Here is a 23,663-nt window from a genome sequence, read left to right on the forward strand (position 1 = left end):
ATGCCCTACACCCAGCTCCCCCCATACCACCGACCGGCGGTGCCCCGGCCGGCGATCGACGGCCGGGCGTGCGGCGACGGGGGACTAGGCACGCGGCGACGAGGGAGGCCGGGACGACTCTAGCGGCGGCTGCCGGAGGCGGCGGCATCGGCCCTGAGGAGATGAGGGCGAGGCGAGTGTAGCTGGGATCGAGTAGGAGCCGATACAACCAAGCCTTATCCTTTAATGTTTTTATATTAACCAACGGTCTAAATTTATTGGATTCATCACGAATTCACTAAGTATCAAAACTCGACATTAGATAGCAAAACGGATTCGTCTTAACGAGATCTATGCATCCACGATTCCAATCATCCAACCGAGCAACGGTTTAGAAGATCACATTATTATCATTATTATCGGGTATTATATTTTGCCACGCTGAACGGTATTGTTCGCGCCACCAACTGTATCACGATCTTAGATTGCTGTGACGAAATCTCGAAGGTTTCTCTCAGCACGCCCGCCTTCATCTGCTACCTCCTGCGCTATCCCTTTCAAAGCCTTTACTCTTGCCCTTACCGCCATTGCTTTGGCACCTTCACCCATGACCAACTCGATGCACCTTGCCAACTCCGTGCCAGTTAAAACGCCGTCGCTGTTACGCTCCCCTCTCGTGCCAATCGCCCACTCCTCCTCCACCAAGTATGCATTCGTTGGCTGGTCGAACATGTTTGGGACACCAACAATTGGAACGCCCGACACCACGGCCTCCATTGTTGAGTTCCACCCACAATGCGTGACGAAGCACCCCACGGCTGGGTGCGATAGGACCTCCAATTGGTTGCACCACTCCACCACCATCCCTTGGTCTTGGACAGTCTCCAAGCAGTGGCCTGCATCCTCCTCGAGTCCATCCTTGCGCACGACCAACAGGTATGGCCGCCCACACTGCCGCAGCCCTGCAACTCTCTCATCGATCTGTTGCTTGCTGTACTTTGATACGCTCCCAAACGAGGCGTACACCACTGACATCTCCGGCTGAGCTCCAAGCCACTCCATGTACCTCTTTTTGTCGGCGTCGTCGTGCTTGAACAGATGGATTCGCGCTTCCGTCGAGGACCCAACCATGGGACCAACGGCAAACACGTCCAAGTGCCGCTTCACCTCCGCGAGCACGGTCGCCTCCAACTCGTCGAACGTGTTCACGAGCACCTTAGGCCGCCATTGGTTCTTGTGCTCGAACAGTTCTCGAACCATTTCGTTGATGGCCTTGGCCAGCTCGCTTCCTGTCGTGTCGACCAACACGGACGGGAAGTCCCGTATCCGGACAGGACGGCTTAGCCCAGGCAAGCTCACCTCGTACGCCAGGTCGGCGGCATGGGAAGCGATGAGCTCGCCGTGGCCATGGAAGTAGTGGTAGTAGGCGGCAAGAACGATAGCCGGCTGGGTCCAGTAAAAGGCTAGAGGGATATCGTGCTCCTGTGCGACGTCGAGCACCGGGCCAAGCACCATCGTGCAGATGATGCACGTCACCGGCTGGCCACGGGCCGCGAAGCGGGTGACAACGGCGGAGAGGCTCTCGGCGCTCGCGCGTCGCCTGCGCGCCGTGCCCTCGGCGTCCTTGGGCGTGGAGCCGTCGTCGAGGCCATCAGAGTGGGGGACGTATGTGATGACGCCGTCGGTGGTCTCCTCGGCGCCATCCAGTGAGGGGAACATGCGGCGGTGGGTATGAATCGGCACGGAGAGCGTGGCGAGGATGGAGCCATCGACGCTGAGCCGCGTGAGACGGTGAACAAGGGCGCGTCCGGGGTTCACGTGGCTTTGGATTCCGTGTGCCACCACCAGGAAATGGTGGCTGCGGTGGCCCTTATGGGCCTCATGGTGGCCGCTGTTGTGTTGTTGGCGGCGTTCCTCGTCGGCCATAGAGAGACGAGAGTGTTTGGTGTGGCTGAGAGTGTGTGTGTGGATGATATCACAAGAAGGTGAAAATTATGTGAGCGTGGATGCTCGATGTCTACCAAGTTTTATATACACGCAATAAACATGATAATTCTACTGTATTTATTTATATTAAAAGTTAAGTAAAAATTATATAGTATATAAAAAAATTAATAGATAAATAAATATCAGAGGAAAGAATAGATAATCAATATATATCACGTGTATGCAAATGGAGTTATATTTTCCTACACGCAACTCAACGGGTGAAGTGGGTAATCTACTTGTCAGGTAGTAGTGCATCTAAGATTCGCTGGATTTCTTTTGGAGAGCCACTACTTTGTGACGTTAGCACTGACCTCTACCTACCCACATTTTCTAATCAGTACCAGTACCAGCAAGTAGGGTCTGTTGCCGACCCTTAATTATTGAACTAGTTGTTACATCGCTTCACTCTGGAACCCATCTCGAATTCATCCATATCGTTTCGAATCCGTCGAATTTGTCGACATCCTGATGTATTCTTCATCCTCTCAAAGTCTGATACATAGATTTGTGATAGACTTAAATTACTTGTAAACGTATCAATAATATCGTAGCCATACAGCTTATGGTTTCATATATTCAGTATCTGATCATTCATAAAGTACTTAGAAACATATTACCTGGGTAGCATATTGTGCTCCCCACATGCAGCTATGACGTGTGTACACAGCCTATGTAGCAATTGTGGCTTCTAGCATGTACAGATGCATGTTCCAATCCTAAGCACGCACTCTTGCACATAGCGCTCACGTCTGCTACCCCTACGACCCTTATCACGGCACAAGACATTGAACCTGTGCTCCGCAGTTCCCTCCTGATTGGCGCGTTGCATATGTGCCTTCTTTGTAGCCTTCTCCATGTACTCACATAGCATTGATCCATACAACATACGATTATCTTCCATTGCTTTCGAAACAGCTGCGTAGCGATCAATAAAATATCTGCAAGTCCCATGCATAATACCTTCTACAATTTCAACAAGTGGGAGGGACCTCATACCCCGCATGACCCAGTTGTAGATCTCAACAAGATTAATTGTCATTATCCCATACCTTGCCCATCCAATGTCGTACATCAAAGCTCATTTCTCTCTTAGTTCATTTTGTATCCACTGCGAAAAGTTCCTAATAGCTGACCCTGACCTCCTTACTATATGAGGAGTATTTGTTGGGAGTGGTCCAAGAGCAATCGGTTCATCTCCTATGGCTTCTAACTCAGATGTCTGCTTTATGATTAGTTCGTCTAGTCTTGCCCATAGGGCATTAAACTTTCTCTGCTGGTTGTGACTGTACAATTTTTGAAAAGATTCATCAAGTCCTTGTTTTTGAATTATCTGTAAAAGTTTGCACCCATATACCTCATGCACCACCTGCTCTTCAAGTCAGACCACTTTACTGTAACACACCATCGAACACTGCCATATTGCATATCCAACAAAGCCTACAACAGCCCTGCATGTTTACCATGAATTAAACAAATATCAGGCCGGTCCAGAACAATAGCATGCTTCACCCGCTCAAAGAACCAATACCAGTTGTACCCGTTCTCACTCTCCACAAAGGCATACCCTAGTGGCAAGACTTGGTTGTTCCTGTCTACCCCAATTGCAGACAATATCTGTCCTTTATACTTCCCTGTGAGGAATGTCCCATCCAAGCAAATGATGGGTCGACAATGCCTAAATGCTTTGATGGTTGCCGCAAATGCAAAGAAAGCACGCTGCAATACTCGCTTCCCGCTATACTTCACATTAGTCGAAGGGTAATGCTTGATGTCATAGTAACTTCCAGGGTTCCTTGCACATATTGTGGTTAATTGACGCAGTAGATTGTCATATAAATCTTCGTATGTCCAAAATCTCATCTCAATAGCCTTTTGTTTCGCCTTCCATACCTCGGCTTAGTTTATTGTGTACTGAAACCTTTCCTCAATAGCACAGATTATTGATCGTGGCTCATACTTCAGGTTATCCACAATCTCCCCATACATAACATTGGCAACAAAAACAGATGACAGGTTCCGGTGGGAGAACTCTATTTCCTCAATGTAACAATTATGCTCCCTGGCTATTAAGCACTCCTAGTAGTCAACCCACTTCCCTCTAAATACGTGCACTCGCCAAGGACAATCAGGCACCAAATACTTGACGTCATACTCCCTTTTACTCGACTTCACAACCTTGAACTGTCTCCGAAGAGACAATGACCAGAATTTAACTGCATCAATAACAGCCTCCTTACTAGGGTACATCGCACCCTGGGACACCTCGTTCTCATGATATTCCCACGGTGTTCGACTAGCCTCACTGACCACTAGCTTCGAAAATTCCTGATTCCTTCACTCTGCAGGAACAGGAGCATTTTCCTCCTCGTCGGATGAATCCTCATCGGTAATGGCTTCCTCCAGCTTTTGATCCTCTATCTCCATCTCTTCAATTATGCTAGGGATGTGCTCCTCCTCATTGGCTACACCCCTCGGTTGCATCTCACGTATATCCCCAACATCTTGCTCGTCCCTGACATTTGCCGGGTCTGCTTCATCCACCACTGCCTGACTTGTTCCTGCTACTGCTTCCACAGAGATAAACTCTGTTGGATCCTTCTAGTACGCATCAGCTAACAGCACAAGAGGGAGACCACGGTCACATGATATATCTACATACTGCCTCCAAGTAGATGTCGCATTGATCGGGACGAGCTCCCAAAGTACCCTTGATTAGCAAAGCTTAGCACAACTCTCAGCTTAAGCTCATGTTGCTGGGGATCCAGTTAAAAATGGTGCATCAGCCACTTGCACACGCCCACTATGGTCCTCTCATTGGCTCTACTAAGTCCCTTAACGACATACAGAAATCCAGAGAGATCTACACTGCTAGGACCATAACTAATTTGACCTTCACCATAATATATCTGAAAATATAATTTATCTGACATCCGTGGAAACATCCAAAAATATATCCAATGTTAATACCGAAAAACTATATTTCTGATTATCGAAACTCTAACAAAATTACCAACACCGATGATCACCTAACAATAGGGTTATTTAATATTGCCCCTAAGCAAACTAACCAAATTAAACTAATTAATCCTCTGTCTATTTAATAAAGTTTCATATTAGGTATAATTATTACTTACATCATTATTCTGTAAAATCTAGATATTTAAAATTACCATACTCTAAATACTACTATGCATTTGATGGCTATCCTACCATGTCGTAATTAATATTACAATATACTACAAAATACAGCATATCCTACATTTCTAAACCCTAGGTCGTATCTAATATAACTAATGTTATACCGCTAAACTCTAGATCTAGTGGTACTTTAATTACTAATAAAAATATAAGTATAAAAAAATTACCATAAAGCGAGATCCAAAATCCGCAGATAAAAACAGTAAGACTTCGCCGCGCTGCCTCCCTTTACTCTCCTCTCCTCTTCTCTTCTCTCCCTCCTCTCCTCTCCTCTCCTCTTTCTTTCTTTTTTTCCAGATTAAAATAAAGTTTTTCCCTGAATTTTGGCCTTTATATAGGGGTGGAGGGCGAGTGGGGGTGGCCCCTAACGGCCCTCTGAGAGGGGGTAAGGGGGATAACCGCCCTCTGAGAGGGTGGTAAGGGTGTCGAGCACGGGGGAGGTCCCTAACCGTCCTCTGAGAGAGCGGTTAGGGCGGTGGGCGCTGGGGTGGGCCCCACCCACCATCTGAGAGGGAGGGTGGTAAGGGGTGACGATGCCATCGTGACATCCTTACCGTCCTATGAAAGGGCTGCAGCCTTTTCAGATAGCGGTAGGCGTCTATTTTTGCAAATCTTACCAACATGAGTCTATTTATTTAAATATTTAATAGAAAAATATATATAAAAACTCCTCATCTCTGGCAAACCCGTGACGGTCTTGCCTGAGGCTGGGATACCGTTGAAGAAATTATGCCCGAATGCCTCCTCTTGCTCCTCCTCTAGCCCATGCCCCTCCTCCATAGCAGCGTGGGGAGCTACATTTACAACTGTTGATGCTGTAACTGTTATAACCATTTCTTTGTTTGAGAATATAAATGTATTTGTGTAACTTTTTTAGCGAATGAGCATCATACTGTATTTTCACTAAACTTATGCTTGATAAATTTAATTAGAATATTCTTTTGCAGGGTGAAACATCCTTCCTTAGTTGCCAGTGTTGATTATGTTAGGTTGAAGATCTTGTCTCCATGGGTGATTAAGGGGGGGGGGGCTTGAATCTTATAGAAGAACAAAGAAAGTCTCTTTGTTCTAAATTGAATATTAATCGTTAGTTTGGCATGAAGTGCAAACATGATGATGGTGTTTGAAGTTTGAACAACTAGAAGAAACATGCATTAATGAACCAAAGACATAAGGGGGCTACCGAACCGAGTGGTTCCTTGAGATAGCTCCCAGGTGGGCGATCCAGGTTCGAGCCCCGACGCCCACCCCCGGAGGCGCTCACTCAACTCCTTTGCAATTGTGTGCGTGTGAGCCTCCGCTGTGAAAAAAAATCAACCAAAGACATTGTACCAATCGAGTACAATGTGAAGGGTTTGTAAAGGTTGTAATACCGGGTTATTTGTTTGTCAGTTGCCTCATGGCTAGTGTGAATTTTTTAATGGAATATTGTAACTACTGACCACTGCATCTAATATTTATTGTATCATACAATGCCGATTGGAAATCCGCTTGAAATGGTGAAACTTGAGTACTCTGCCATGGAATACTCCCTCCGTCTATAAATGTAGGGCGTATATTGTTGTCATCAAAAGTAAACTTTGACCATTAATTTTTCTTACAATATGTTGTCAATTGCTACAAAATCAATATCATATTAAAAGTACTTTGAAATACATATCTATTGAAACAACTTTTGTATACTAAAATAAATAGAATTTGACTAATTGCCAATGAAAACTTATAGAGTTTGGCTTTTTTCAAAACAAGATACACTCTACATTCGTGGACAGATGGAGTATTTCATTTCAGTGGGTGTTGAAACTTGTGTAAAGCTATATAAGGTTGCCTGTAACAATTCAGGTTTAATCCTAAATTTTGAGTTGAGTTGAATCGAAATGAAGAAGCAAAACCACTAAATAATAGCTAAATTTCTAGGAAAATGTTGAGAAAATGCAAATCATACTAGATGGAGTATTCTAATTTTTTTTGGAAAGAGCATGGTGAAGATATTTGCAAGGAGTATTTTGCCATGGTCAAATTGGAATACTCTGGAAGATTTATGGGTATTACAAGAGACGAAGATGTTTGCATGGAGGGTCCTAGAAAATGGCAAGTATTTTGTCATGATAAAATTGGAACATTCTAGAATTCTTGAGAGTTTTTATGACTACAAGGATATTTACCAAGGAAGATGGTAGAGAAATTTCTTTGTGGTGAAGTAAGAAAATATCTAAAACTTGAATAATTTTGTATATAACTCTAGAATATAGTATTTCTAGTAGGATGGTTAGGATGATGGCATTTTTCATGCATCCATCAGTGTTGTAATCCTATAAATAGGGGTGCAACCCCTCCCATATAATATACCACACCATGAAGTAAGATAGTACCATGAAGAAGAGTGAGGTACCACGAGTGTGATTCTTAGGTATGATCATGAGAAGGCCTTTAGAAGAGATACATAGCAACTAAGAAAAGTGTGAGTTTTGTTGTACCAACAGTTATGATATTGTAATAAAGAGTCTGCTTTTTGTAAGTAGTAGTCTCCCGATTAGGACATTAGTTTCTAACTTTTTAGTACATACTAAGTAGATTGAAAGCCGGCTTCATCTGTTGGTAGACTCTACCACCCGAAAGATGTAAAGTTATAGTCCTCCGAAAGCCTTGAGCATTTGCAGATCTGGAGATGCAGAGTGAGAAATTTGACTGTTGAGTTTGGACTAAGACTGCACATGATTGTATTGTTATGAGTCTTTGACCTAGAGAGAAGTTTGTGTTGGTCACGGTCAAAGACACCTTTCTACTGCAGAAATTTTGATATTTGTAGTTGCCATGTCATAAAATTGAGGTAAGGGTACCATTTCAATATCTAGTATGTTGTGTATGTTCTTTTTTATTAAATTGTGCTTGTCTACACAGAATCAATTCTAGATGAAAAGTTTGAAGAAAGTTTGGTTGAGTATTCAAATGGCTAATTGTTCACAGAGGGCATTGATGTGTGAATATCTGCAATGTGCTTCTGGCTTGGAAAAACTGCTGGTATGGGTGGGTGTTTAATGTCATGTTGTGGTCTTTTTACAATGAATTCAGATTATTCTTAATGGTGGATTCTTTCTCCTTATCTGGTTTCCTTTTTATTTAAGCAGCGCATAGATGACTCTTTAATTAGTTTGAGTACTTACATGGCATGTTTAACAACTCTTCTAACCTTTGAGATTGAAGACTTTAGAGGTGGTAGTGCCGAGATTACCATTGCTCATGTTGTCCTGAAGTATGCAGCGATTCAGAAAGTTATCAGTGCATACCTATCCTAAGTCTGCAGAAGAAACTGTTGGAAAGGCCTTTAATGGACTTCACAGTATGGAGCGAACATCCTGAAAGGACAATGATGTTGCCTAAATGGGGGTGAATAGACGTTTTAACAAAACTTCACGCCTTTTACTATTTGATCTAAACTTACAGCGAAAATAAACTAATGGATTTTTTACAAGTGAAAAATCTAAATATACTAGGCTCAACTAGTGTACAAATACCCTAAACCAATATGAAGCTTACAATCCTAGGGTGAGACAAAGATTATTCAAATCAAGCAAGATAACTCTAATATGAAATTATGAAATCACTGTTCATCAAAAGTTCCGGTACTGTTCATCAAAAGGTCGATTTTACTATTCATTGGATGTTCCGATTTCTAAAATCGAAAGTTCCGATTAGCTCAAAACAATAGATATCAGAATCACGAAATTAACTCTCTGCACATACAAACAAGTGTACAAGCATAGATATCAAAGTAATACACAAGAGTAAGGAAATACGGAGAGTAATGATTTGTTACCGAAGTTCAGATATCCACCTGTCAGTGACACAGGAAACAGGGGTCCCCGAGTCCCGAAGCCAGAACAGCAGAGTGCCACGTGGCGCCCTCCCTCGGGGATTATCTTTCCGAGGTTCGAGAAGACCAAGTTCCGGGAGAGGATGCTCGGGGCCATGAACAGTGGTCCTCCAGTACCCGAGTTCCCCGATAACCAGAGAAGACCAAGTGCCGGGAAGAGGGTGCTCGAGGCTGCGAGCAGTGGCCCTCGAGCACCCAAGTTTCCCGATGATAAAGAAAAGCCAAGTTTCGAGAGAGAGTGCTTGGGGCTGTGAACAGTGGCCCCCGAGCACTCGATTCCCCGAGGACCCGAACAGTTAGTTCCGGGAGAGAGTGCTCGGGGCCGCGAGTGGCCCCTGAGCACTCGGTTCCCTGAGGACCAAGAGAGGGCATATCCGGGAGAGAGTGCTCGGGGCTGCGAACAGTAGCCCCCGAGCACTCACAGTTCCCCGAGGGCCCGAGAAGTCCTGCGCCGGTGGCCCCCATAAGGGCCCAGCGGTGAGGTGTCAACTAGTGAGAGGCCCGATACTGCATTTAAGAGGGCGCGTGGCCTGTCACTTCCAACTGCTCCCCCCACACTTGCTGTCATCCCCTGCCACGGCCTGGCAGGGAGGCGTGGGGACATTTAATACACGGGTCCCATCGAGATAACGTCGCAGAGCTCGAGGTGCCCCGCCTGCCGCCCTGCTGTGTCAGGCCTGCTCTGACCAGGCGGGCGCGCTGGGTTGCTCAGTGGCTGCCCGGTGGGCCCTCCCTGCGGCGCCCGTTGAAAAACGGCATGATGACGAACAAGACCGGACGGGGACGCATTTTCAACCCTCCCTGTTACCTCGCGTAGCAGCCCATGATGGTTGCTTTCCATTTATGACGCCTCGGAACTCGTGCCATCCTTTCTGGGCACGCTACCGCCCCGGCGGGTATATAAGCGGGGCGGGCTCCCCGGAGAATGGGGGTTAAGTGGAGTAGAAGTGGAAGTCAAGTTCAGCAGAGGACAAGTCTAGAAGCCTTGACGATCACCGAAGCTCTAGACCAGACAAATACTCTTGTAACCCAGCAGATACTCAGAGAAACATTCTCAGAACATTTATAGCATACACACAGGAGTAGGGTGTTATGCTCAGTGCGGCCCGAACCTATCTAAAAATCCCCTAAGCATTTACTACTTCCTGCATCCGATCATTCCACCTCCACCTGCATCTCATTTACTCCCATTAATTTCATCTACGAAGCGGATTCAGAATCATCCCCCTAGCCGAATCTCAAAGGGGGTCCCTCCGAATACCCGCTTGAGGAGTTCACCCTCTGACACCACCGATATCCTACGTCTTCATTGAGCAAACTCGGTCACACTTGAGCCGGGTCTTTTTCAACCCTTTTTCTCACAAGAATGCACACATGCACTCCTCGCCTCTACTATGGTCAACTCTTCCTCCACTCTAGAGATGGTGAGTTCCGCAACCACTTCCAGGCCTCCTCACAATCTTCACTTGAGGAGATCGCCGGCCATCCATCACTGAGCTATCTAGGAGACAGTGGTCTCCAAGAGTAACAAACTCCCAAACTCACACACGATCAACACTGAGTGCTCAAACACATGCAACCTATGCGGTAATCTGTGGGTTATCAAAGCACCACACCCTCTCACACCTCTCTACTCACTACGCCACCTTGATTTTCACCAAATCTTGTTAAAGAGGGAAGGGAAGCACTCAAGGTGGAACACCAAGTTCAAAAAATCTCACAAGAGCAGCACAAAGCCCTCTAAGCAACCAGCCCCACGAAATAAGACTAAGGGGTATAAATACCCCACTATGAAAAACTAGCCGTTGGACTCAGATTGCACAGATCGGAACATATGATCCTCTAGATCGGAACTTTCGATCTCAAGAAACCAACGGTCGAAAACTAGCCGTTACAACCTATTCCCAGCACACATTGGATGTTCCGATATCTGTCGAGGGTAAATCCCTGATAGTGATTCCGGGGTATGTCGGACAGTGGGTGCGTGAACGGTGTTTCAGGGATTGAGTGTGTCTGTGTGTCAATGAAGGATTCGGGGACACCAGGGGTTATACAGGTTCGGGTCTCCCGGAGGATAACAACCCTACGTCCTATGTTTTGTGTTATAGTAGATCTCACTTGGTTACAACGGTGTTTTAGCAGTTTGCTAGAATTAATCTATCTTAGTTACAGACAGGGTCCTCATCCCTTTATATAGTAGGGAGAGGGAGAACTTACATGCGGGCTCTATACAGATGGCCTCTGCTCATTCTAATATCTAACTCAAATCATCATTACGGAGTACCAAACATGCAACTTGCTCTGACGGCATTGTATATCGTGCTGCTGCGCGCCGTCTTTGCTTAGCCCGTAGAGCCTTATCTTGCTGCATTTAATGCGACGAGATGGAACGGTGCCCTTCTGCACTGTCCCCGTCCGTTTGCCTCTCCGCGCCGTCCCCGTCCATTTGCCTCTGCACCGTCCTCGTCCAGTTGCCTCTTGCGCCGTCCCCGTCCACTTGCCCTGCCGGATGGCTGACAACATCCCATCTGTAGAGTCTCACTCCGTAGCCTTTATTACTACGGGATGGGGCAACGCCCCCTTGCACCGCCCACGACCTTATCCGTCGGGGTCGGTGCCTTGTGAAGAGAAGCGTCGGGCGAGTGTCCAATCCAGTCTTGCGACCAGGGGGGCTGGTCATGGGTTTGTGTGAAGGCGTAGTGAGATTGGTCGCTGGAGGCCTTGCACTGGTCGGGGTAGCTCATCGACCGATTAGCGTTTTTAGGAGATGATCCCCTGGCTGTTTGCACCCTTCATGGGGCATGTTAGCCGGGGTACCCCTTTACTTGATACACCGACAATATCCATATCGGAACTTCTGATCAGTTCGAAACAACAGATTTGATCTACACGGACCAACCTAAATCTAAGAAAAACCACATCGGAACTTTCGATGCTTAGATCGAAACTTCCGATCCAAAAATCCATCCGGACCCGAGAACCCCAAAGAAATGTTTGGACCAGTCCAAACAACATCGGAACTTCCGACTCACACATCAAAACTTCCGATTAAACTTTATCCAAACCCGAGAGCCCAGATTCCTAAAACATCAGAATTTTTGACTGACATCAGAACTTCCGACCTTACACATCAGAACTTTCGATTTCAGCACAGTTGACACTCTGAAAACAACGATAAGTTTTGGTTCCGAAGTCCAATTTTGACGATTTTGGATTCTACAGAAAGATTATTCAGAGGGCTACACATCCCTACTGAATTCATGATCTCAAACACTTTTGATCAAAGATAGGAACACTTTGAAGACCGATTCAGACACTTCCACCCTTTCGGCACCAGACTTCTAAAGCGAACTCTCAACACAATCCGATCCCACACTAAGCACATGGTTTGAGGACTCGACACAACAATCGAGCAACGCTTGTGGCAGTCTCTCTTGATAGTACGGCTATCGATCCTATAACCTGGTCTCCCACCAAACTCCTTGAGATCGACAAAACTAGAAAAACCTATTCTAGTTATATCTTTGCCTTAAGCAATCTCGTTGCACTTGACGAACACATCATGCAAGCCACGATACTTCTCATAGCTCTTCAAGGCTCATCATCAACTCCTCTTCTCTTAATGACGATGATCATCCTCGTATCCATTTTGATCTTCACTTGATCTTCTGAAAACTTGATGAAGTTTACTTTATTGCTTCCCATGCACCAAGCATGGAAGATTTCTCTCTTTTCATCATTTTCATTCGGTTCACCACTTAGGAATGAACCACAATAATCAAGCACATAGTTTTCCGCTGAGCTTGTCTTGATCTTGCTTTTCTGACTTGGCATATTGAATATCTCAATTCAACTCATGCCTTCTTATGGAACCTAACCCCAACTCACCCTCAAGAACAAAGCACATGAGTTAGTCCATAAAACCTAATTGACAATATCATACCTTTAGTTACTTGATCTCCACAAGTAACTTAGTCTTTTTTCTTATTGTTAATTTTCTTTAACTTCTCATTTATTTCATGAGCATCACTAAGAGCTCAATGACAACGATGCATTTCTTTCGATCTCATGGCATTCTTCAACGAATCCATGCTTCATTTCTTATGCATCTCCTATTGAATAATCCTAATAACAACTCTCAACATAATTTTTAGTCCATAGATATTTTCATCACTTACCCGAGCATCACTTAGAGCTCATTCATCTTGATACATATCTCTTGTCCATGCATCACCTATGGAACAACTTACTAACAATTCTTAACAATATTATTAGTCTATAGGTATCATCATTACTTACCCGAGCATCACTTAGAGTTCATTCATCTTGATGCATATCTCTTCTCAATGTATCACCTATGGAACAACCTACTAACAATTCTCAACAATATTATTAGTCCATAGGTATTGTCATTAATTATCAAAACCACACTTAAGGGCTAGATACACTTTCAATCTCCCATATTTTGGTAATTGATGACAATCTCACTAGATGGTTATATTTTAAAATTTAAAGTTTTTACTATACATCTAATCTGAAAATAAAATGTATATTAAGAACAAGTTTTGGAAATATCAAATATCACAAAGATATTTGAGGTTACCAAAACTAGCTTTACTAGCATCAAACACTACAAAGTTTTTGATATTAGTAAAAACCAATATATGTATATAGTAAACTTGCTCACAATCTATGCATGTGTGAATGAATCTTGAATATCATTGCATATATGGTCTATCTCAAATTTTAGATGGAGTTTCCTTTATACATATGAAGCAAGCATGACAATGTATATATCAAAAGTGAATATGTAATGCAAAGCAAAACAACTTCCAAAAAAAAATGAGTTGCATGGTTTTGCTTTTGAAACTCCCCCAATTGACATCTATTACAAATTCTCCCCCATAAGCAAAGCCCTCTTACAAAATATAGCATCTAGTCCAAATTCTCCTCCAATTGACATCAATGCTAAAATGGAATCATCGAAACGAATTCTTCCCCAATTGACATCAAATTGGAAGGAATTATGGATGACTTGCTAAAAAAGAGAAATTTTCTTTCAAAGCACATTAGCCGTATCCCACAAAGGAATCATCGGAAGCTAGTGCATGACTATGTGTGATATGAGCTCCCCATGATATGTGCATTTCTCATAATTTGAGCGAAACCGAATACACTTATCCAATTATGAACTATGTGAGGATATCATGCTATACAATAGGTCAAAGGGGTTTAAAGATATGTCAAATGAGATTTCAAAGAGATACCAATTTAAAAATATATTAAATAGAATTGCAAAAGATACCAATTTAAAATTCCAAAAAGATATCAATTGAATATCTACAGGAGATACCAATTGAAAATCCAAGGCATACCAATTCAAAAAGATTCCAATTGAAACAAATTCAATTAAAGGCAAGTCAAGTATGAGTCCAAAATTAATATCCAAAACATATCAATTTGATACCTTCAAGAGAATGCACTTGTGTTTTGGATTAGGCTTCAAGTTGAATATAGCAAAATAGTTGATATTCTAACGAATATCTCATTTATCACAAAATATCAACATCTCATAAGCTTACATGTTCAATAAAGTCATTCAAAGTTGTCCTCTAATAGTCCACTTTGAAAACAATAAATCTCAAGCAAAGATTTTGCTATTTTCATCAATATTGCATATAAGAGCAACTCAAGCAATTGATATGAATTCTTTTGCATATTTGGGATTAGATGAATCATAAACATGATTACAGAGTTCTCACAAAAATATACTACTTCAAATTGCTCGCAATACCGAGGTTTTTAGGCACTTGTATGAAAGACAAATTTAAGCAAGTTATATTCATGCTATGATGCAAAGTTGAATCTTGTATATGTTGTATTAATTTAGAACAAGTTCCCTAATCTCGGTGACTTGTTCATCCTTACTTGGCATTACTTTGATATGACCCTTCCTTTTGATTCCAATTGAAATTGAAGAAGACAATCTTCTTTATAAATACCAATTAAGATAGAGACCTCTTTCATGAAAATCCAATTGAAATGATCTTCTACTTGGAAGAACCTTTATTATAATTAACCCAAGCTTCCAATGCTTCTCTATTGTACCTAAAACTCATTTAAGTACAATATAGTCCTTAAACTCATTGGGTCCAAAAAAGTTAGCAAAAACGGACCACATAGAGTAAACTCCTCGATAAATGGTGCATACTAACAAGAAATTGATACCAATTAAAATTCGTAACAATTGATAGATTGAAAGCATTGAAACTATATATCAATTAAAGTCAAATAAAAATTATATGCACCTTTTAACCATTTAGAGATCTTGAGAGAGGCTTACTATATATGTTGGATCAAAGAAAACAAACATGCTATAGATATTAATAATTAAATTTAGCAAGTGTTCTTACCATTTTCAAGATCCAATAAAGATACAATTTGGACAAATATAGCATATAGGACATGAAGATACCAAAGAAAGGCACAAAATCAAAATATTGTCCAAATTATATCTAAGACAAAAGATCAACAAATGATCATTCACAAAGTTCAATAAATGAATGAAGTGAAGATATTGAGCATATAGAGAAATGAATAAGTTACAAATATGCTCAAAAACGTATCTCAAGCAAGTATATGGGTAATGATTCAAGCATTGAGATAACAAGTTTACAAAGACCCATTTCTTTGCCTTTTAGAGTAAAAGGAAGTCTTTCACAAAGAAAGAAGTCACTAGAAGAAAAAATTGAAACAAAGATGATCAACAAGGATTACCATTTGTATTCTACCAATTGTAAGAAAACAATGGTATATGGAGATATTTCAAGTTGGTAATTGCAACAAGGCATAGATCAACATTCTTTCAAAGAAGCATGTGAAGAAGATTTAGAAATTAAGCACCATACTTCAAATGCATTCTTCACTGAGTCAACTATTTCAAGTAAACACATAAAAAAAGTCATAGTTGATTTGATCCGAATGAGAAAATGAGTCAAATTAAAATCTTGAGATTAAATAGATCACTAAAGAAGTACCAAGAATCTCAAGTTTCAATTAAAATCAAATGTGGATCAATTAATGGATATTTACGAGATTGAGCTTTATATTAGCTTGACATGCCATATAGATGCTAGATAAACAATTATATCAACTCTAAATGGTAAATGCCTAGTGCCGTAGCTTCTAGCATAGAATTCCACCCGAAGTGCGTCATGAAGCACCCCACCAACGAGTGAGAGAGCACCTATAGCTGGTCTTACCACTCCAAGACCATCCCTTGCTCCTTTGAGCTAGTCCTGGGACTTGGGCCGTGCCGGGCTGGCACAGCATGGCCCCTTCGTGCCTCGTGCCGAGCAGGCTCGGTCCGCTCAGCCCGCCGAGCCATGCCATGCCAACACGGTAAGCTTATAGCCAGGCCCAAGCATGGCCCATGGCACACCGTGCCACCACCATGCCGTGTCAGCCCAGCCACGACACTCTCGTCTGGTCACCACATGGTTCGCACAACACGTATGCTGGTTGCTTTCGGCAAGTCGATGTTAGCTTTCTTGACCCATGCGAAGTGCACTGCTAGTTCTTTGTAGCCTTTTCCCTCTCAATTTCAACTTGCACGCTCGTAGCAGTAGTGGATAATGTAGCACAGTAGTACTACCGCATAGCAACAGTCAGCAGATGGACAAGACCGGATAATATAATTGGATAAGCACAGGAAAGTGGATGCAAATGAAAATGAATAAATAAAGACAATGCTAAGAGTAGGGGAAAAGTGAAAGGACAATGATGTCGCATAGAGGGGGGGTGAATAGATATTTTTGCAAAAATTCATCCCTTTTTACCGTTGGCCTAAACTTGCAACGGAAAATAAACTAACAGATTTTTCACAAGTTAAAATCCTAAATATGCTAGGCTCAACTAGTGCACAATCACCCTAAATAAGTGTGAAAATTACAATCCTCGGGTGACAAAAATTATTCAATTCTTACAAAAGATATGCAAGAAAATATTAATTGAAAAACCTTAAAAACACTGTTCACCAGAGTATCAGGGTCAACCCGGAGTATCTAGGTTGAGAGCAGATTGTACAATATCCGGAATCTCCGGGTTAAATCCGGAACCTCCGGGTTCTGTATAGAATGTGCTCAAAATTGAAATTAAAGTACGGCTAAAGAGTTCTAGCTCAAACCAAATGAAGTCATGTGTTCCAAGTGATGATTCCAAGTAGATCCACGAAGAACCTATAATCAATTTTACAGGAGCAAGTAGATCAAGCAAAATGCACAAATATTAAGCAGGAACACAAGAACATGAAAATAAGAGAGGAGACACGTGATTTATTTCCCGAAGTTCGGACACCTTCTCTAGAGGTTCCTACGTCTCTGTTGAGTGGATCGGTCACACTTGAGTCGGGTCTCCCTCAACCATTTTTCTCTCCAAGCTCGGTCACACTTGAGCTTGGCTTCCACTCTTGATTTCTTCCCTTGCAGAGGCGAAATCGAAGCCTTCATAAACTTCTCACGGCACACCACAACCTTGGGTGCTCGCCGGTGACGCCAAGCCGCCTAGGAGCTCAAAGCTCCAAGAGTAACAAACGCTTTGCAAACTTCTCGCCGATGAACTCGAGTGCTCAAGAATGGATTTTAGCTCACTTGCACCCAATCTTTCAATATCTCAACCCAACTCACTTTTCTTCTCAAATCTCTCACTAAAATAGAGTGGGAAGGAGTTCTTTTGACTATAAATGTGTTCTCTTTCGTGCCCTTGCAGCAGCTCCAAAGGATGGAGGTGAGGGGGTATAAATACCCAACCCCTAAAAACTAGCTGTTACAACATTTTTTTTACTGACCCAGAATCTCCAGGTCAACAAGGAGTCTCGAGTTAAACTAAAAAAGCCCAAACCGAGACCCCATCTCGGAATCTCTCCCAAAGTATCCAGAACCCAGAGTATCCGGGTCAATCCAGAGTATCTGGGTAAACCAAAAAGGCCGTACCAAACCACTCAGCTCGCAACCTCACCCGAAGACTGCAAACAACCCGGAGTATCCGAGTTTAGCACGGCCGACCCCCTGAAAACGGCGATAACTTTTGATCCCGAAGTCCAATTTTGATGGACTCTATGGCAAGCTTATTCAGAGGGCTACACATCCCAACTGAATTCATGACCTCAACCATATTGGACCAAATTCGTACGCTTCCACACTTTTCGCACCGGAATTTCTAAAAAGAACTCTCACTTGGGTTTGGTTAGAAACTCTTGAGCACTGAGACACGACAATTAGCTCTACATTGCATCCCTCTTAATAGTGCGACATACCTATACTCAAATTCAAATGTAAAACTCGTTTGAACCACTTTGAGCATTTGAATAACTTTCAAGTATCGCTTCTTTCATTCAAACCGTGAGGGTTGCCAACTTTCATATATTTTTCACTCCATCTCTTCTTGATTCTTCATATGATTGATGTGAATCACTCATAAATTCTCGTGGTCTCACATGGTCCATTAGCGTAAAGCCTTCACTCGCTCTTCACCACCGCCTTGGTCCTTTAGCGCCAAGCCATTTACTTGCCCTTCACCACTGGATGGTCCATCGCAGCCGAGTCTTGCTTGCCCTTCACCGTCTTACCATAGAAAACCATTTTGTATTCGACATCTCCAAGGAATTCATTTTATCAAATATGAAGTTCACTCTTTTTCTTCACTCTTGTCATATATGATTTCAATTCAACTTATGCCTTCTTATGGATCCTAGCCCCAACCCACTCTCAAGCACAAAACACATGGGTTAGTCCATAAAACCTAATTGACAACTTTTGTACCTTAAGTTACTTGATATCCACACATAACTTACTAGCCTTTATGCATATTCTCAATCTTCATATAGAACATAACCCCACTCATTCTTAAGCACATAGCACACGGGTTAGTCCATAAAACTCTATTGATAATGTCATACCTTTAGTTACTTGATCTCCATAAGTAACTTAGTCTTCAAGTTTATTGCCAATTTTATTGAGATTTTCCTTCTCCTTATGAGCATCACTAAGATATCGATGATAACGATGCATTTCTTTTGTTCTCATGGCATTTCTCAGGAAATCCATGATTCATCACTTATGCATCTCCTATGGAATAACATAATAACAATTCTTAACATAATTGTTAGTCCATAAGTATTATCATCACTTACCCGAACATCACTTAAGAGCTCATTCATCTTGATGCATTTTCAATCTCCCATTCACCTAGAACTTATGCATGTCTCTCAATGCATTATCTATAGAACAACCTACTAACAAACTCAACACTATTGTTAGTCCATAGGTATTGTTATTAATTACCAAAATCACATATAAGGGCTAGATGCACTTTCAAAAAGGAATAATTTGGGGAAAAAGATGTAATTGGGGAACATGAACTTTATTAATTGCAAATACATGCTAGTACATTGCCTCGTTAAAAACCTTACACCCCAGTGTGAGGTTTCTTCCGGTAAGAAAAAGAGTATAATATACTATTACAAAGATAATTATTCCTTGTCTTCGAGCTCGAGATTGGCCATAGTATTCGTGATCTCTGGGTCCTCTAGTTGGTGCTGCTATCGAGTTTCTGTGGGCTCCTAGTCCTTGCTAGCATACAGGCCCATCCGTCTTTAATCATGTTAGCACTGCTAGTATATAGGCTCATCATATTGGGATGCTGCAAGTGAAAGGAAGTGGCATAGTTGCATTGCATGCACCTAGCCTCTACATGTACCCAATCCTTTTGCTTTCACTTAGTTGCATGCGTATATGCATGCTCATGCATGGATGACAGCATGAGAGCGATGTTGGTACGCATTCAAATATGAGCGACGAGCTGTTTATGTTGATAGGCTCTGTACGTGCCGTCGAGCTGTTCCCGTGTTGAAGGCCTTTTCCATGCCTACGTGTCATTTTTGTGCTGTGCTAGCCCAGCCACAGCCCAATATTTGGGCCGGATTGTGCCACCCACCGTGCCAAGACCCTAGACCTAAGCACGACACAATATTTGGGCCGGGCCAGCCCAAGTTGCAAGACTACTCCGAGCTGCCATTGTCCACCAGCAAGCAACACTCCAGGCTCCACCTCTTCGTCGCGCCCGTCCTTCCGAACCACCCACAGGTATGGCCGCACACACTCGCGCAGACCTCGCGACATCTCTTCCACCTGCTGCATGTCGTAAGTCAGCATGCTCCCATGTGAGATGTAGACCACTGACCTGTCTGGCTGCGTGTTGAGCCACTCCATGCACGTAGCCCTCGTCGTCGTGCTTGTACAGGTGGCATACTCGATCTTCTTCAGTTGCATCAGTTTGTCGCAGGCGAGCGACCATCGGTCCCGCCGTGAACACGTCCAGGTGCTGCTGCATTGCTTGCAGCGCGGTGGCTTCCAGCAGATCGAGCATGTTCATGATAACCTTCTGTTGATAGCAAAAAATGGCATGGCCAGATTTTTTTTATACACCGGATAGTCCGGTGATCAATGCCGTGTCATCGTCGGACTATCCGGTGCTTGTAGTTCGATTTCAGCCAGAAGACATACTTTCTGGAAAAAATAGTCCGGTGAGGGGCTCATTGAACGCCGGACTATCCGGAGAATGGGATGAGAATTTGGTACAACGAATCATGCTCTCTGTATAAAATAGTCCAGCGAATGATCTAGTGAAAATACCAGACTATCCGGTGTGTAGAAGGTCAATTTGCGCCAAAAACTTGCTCTCTGGAAAAAATGATCCGGTGGAGATTCTGGGGTATCACCGGACTATCCGGTGAGAAGAAGAAGATTCTTAGCTGAAAAAATGTTCTCTGGTGAAAATTATCCGGTGAGGTCTTTGATGATCGCCGGATCGTTCGGTGCGTTCAAACTGAAAACTTTGCAAAAAATTTGCTCTATGTAAATATTGGTTCGGTGACATACTCCGGTGAGTATAAATGTGACGTTGAAATATCCGGTGTGTGTAATAACGAGTCTTAGAGTTTTAGCCGAGTGAACTCACCGGATGGTCCGGTGTTCTAGAGTTTGTTCTCACCGGACCATCCCGTGTTCAGTCCAAAACTAAATCGAAGTGGATTCGTGGATTTGTTCGGATCTCTTTTGCGATTTTGGCCGAACAGGGCGTGTTTGGGGTTGGAATAGAGTCCTACTTCGATTCCCTAGGGTCAAGACCATACCCCCCTTATAAATAGTCGAGGGGTGGAGGCCGATTGCATATCTATCATTTAATCGCATCTATTTTTCGTTTTTCCTTTACTTTCCTGCAATTTAGGGTTAGTTCTTCGCTGCTACTTCGAATCCCTATGGTTCGGGTGGTAGTTCTTTGTCGATTTGCTCGTAAATCATCCGGGCGACAATCCCCAAGGTTGCCGGTCGAAACCTTTGCTTGTTTGCTTGTAAACAAGTCGCGCGTCACTGCGAAAAGCGATAAGTATCCTTGATGGACCCGTGTTGGCGAGTTGTTACCCAATTCCGCGCCAACACCTTCGTCGGTTTCTCATGGCCGATGTGCTTGAAGAGTGCTCGCAGCCACTCGACGCTGGCCTTAGAATGCTCGCTACCTATGGCGCCCACAAGGAAGGACAGGAGGTCACGGATCCGGAGCGGGCGTAGCCCGGGGAGGCTCACCTCGAACGTTTGGTCGCCGGCGATGTGTGAGGCCCATAAAGGGGTTTCACTGCTGGTTTTGGAGCCAGCAGTGGGCAACAGACAGTGATAGTCTCCGACTATCACTGCCGGTTTGGAACTGGCAATGAAGGGGTTATAACTGCCGGCTGAAGGCTTCAGCCGGCAGTGATAGTCGGGCGCCGAATCCATTTTTTGGGGCTGAAAAAATTTAAAATAAATATATTTTTTGCACCCGAGGAACCCCCTTGGCCGCGCTGTCGCAAGTCACAAGTCACACCATCCCACCACATAAGTAATAGTGATAATATTAGCATATGCAATCCTTTTGACAGCTTCTGTTTGAAACTTCAAACGATTATTTGGATATCTAAATGACATCAAATGAAAAAGTTTTCAACTACAAAGTTGTATATCTCATCGAGTGCTACAATTTTAATATAAAGTTTGTCCCCATCCGACTTCGTATGAAAAATTATGAATTTTTTAAAATAAGTTATCATCCACTATCACTGTCAGCTCTAACCACCAACCGGCAGTTATGCTCGTAGTTAGAGCCGGCAGTGATAGTGGATTTTCATTGCCGATTCTTTTTGAATGGCCTTTTAGTACCAGTCCATGATACGAACCGTGCCGGCTCGTAAGAAATCGACAGTGATGGACCGGCATATAAGCCTATTTCTGTAGTAGTGGAGCTACTCGTAGCCGTGGAAGTAGTGGTAGTAGGCGGCGAGCGCGGTGGCTGCCTGGATCCAGTAGACGGCGAGTGGGATCCCGTGCTCAACCACGACATTCGCCGCGGGCAACGAGAGCGCCGACACGATGCACGTGACGGGCTGCCCGACGGATGCAAGGTAGCGAACGATGGGGGACAGGAGCTGCTCGGCCTTGTCCAGAAGCTGAACCCATCGGAGTAGGGGACGTAGGAGATGCGGCCGTCGGAGGCCTCCTCTTCGTCGGGGGAGGCGACGAGCGAGGGGAACATACGCCCGTGCACGGAGATTGTCACAGAGAGTGTGGCACGAGCGGGGCCGCTGTGGACGCGCGTGAGGCAGCAGGCGAGGGCGCGATCTAGGTTGAGGTGGCCTTGGAGGCCGTACGCGACCACGAGGAATGGCTCCGATCATGGCTGTCGCAACGGCCACCGTCGTCGTGTTCCTGGTGGTGATGGTCCGCGTCAGCCATGGATCAAGGAGAGACAAGAGGAAGTGGTGTTCGGTAAGTATCTGGGGTAGGCTGCTTGCTAAGTTTAGACTTTGTCAACTTGTGACATCAGTGCTGACGTGTTTCATCAAAGAAGACAATTGCTTTGATGTGTGCGTGCCAGCTACCAGGGTTATCTGGATTTAGGGATGGCAATGGGTCTAGATCTACCTGGTAATATTATTATATACATGTATCCGTTTCAAACAAACACACCCGCTATAATATCTATACATGTACACGGGTATAATATTTACCTATATCCGTACCTATGTGGGTAACGAGTACCTAACGAGTTACCTACACCCAATATCACCTGAGAATGTGATTAAGCCGTGATGCCAATGAGAAGGGGATAACTTACGGTGGTGGTGAACCAAAGAGCGGACATGAGGATGTCGATCACGATGATAAAGAAGAAGAGGAAGATGGTTGTCCGTCACTGGTGATGAAGACTGTGTGCCCTTGCTCCATCGCCACCCGTCCAGAACCCCAGCGGTCGCCGCCGTAGACATCACCGAGCGGTTGGACACCCCTTCTCTCCTCATGCAATTCACAGCTAGATCTGAGAGGATAAGGCGATGGCGGCCGTCAGGATCTGGCGGCGGTGACGACTGGGGCCTAGGAGATGGCTGACGGCCAGAACAGCGACCGAGAGTCCAACTACGGGAGGCAGGAGTAGGCGAGTGGTGAACTGGCAATGGCAACTGGGCGTGGGCAACCGGGGCTACTGGACGAGTGGCTAAACGGCGGTAAGGCCGTTTTATTTGTGTGGTAAGGGT

At 43.9% G+C, this 23,663-nt stretch overlaps 1 protein-coding gene and 1 pseudogene across 1 annotated transcript; both read right to left on the reverse strand.

Annotated features, from left to right (window-relative positions):
* Positions 1–254: 254 nt before the first annotated feature.
* LOC133887479 (cyanidin 3-O-rutinoside 5-O-glucosyltransferase-like) lies at positions 255–1,976 on the reverse strand. Its single transcript, XM_062327447.1, has one exon. It carries the CDS (start codon positions 1,903–1,905, stop codon positions 460–462), a length of 1,446 nt encoding a protein of 481 aa, XP_062183431.1. The 5' UTR covers positions 1,906–1,976; the 3' UTR covers positions 255–459.
* An 18,010-nt stretch (positions 1,977–19,986) lies between these two features.
* On the reverse strand, positions 19,987–23,272 carry LOC133887255 (cyanidin 3-O-rutinoside 5-O-glucosyltransferase-like; annotated as a pseudogene).
* Positions 23,273–23,663: the final 391 nt, after the last annotated feature.

The sequence above is a fragment of the Phragmites australis genome, chromosome 12, assembly GCF_958298935.1.
Source record: "Phragmites australis chromosome 12, lpPhrAust1.1, whole genome shotgun sequence".
NCBI classification, from domain to species: Eukaryota; Viridiplantae; Streptophyta; class Magnoliopsida; order Poales; family Poaceae; genus Phragmites; species Phragmites australis.

Coding starts and splice junctions, on each gene's coding strand:
- LOC133887479 (XM_062327447.1), bottom strand. CDS start 1,905: ATGGCCGACGAGGAACGCCGCCAACAACACAACAGCGGCCACCATGAG.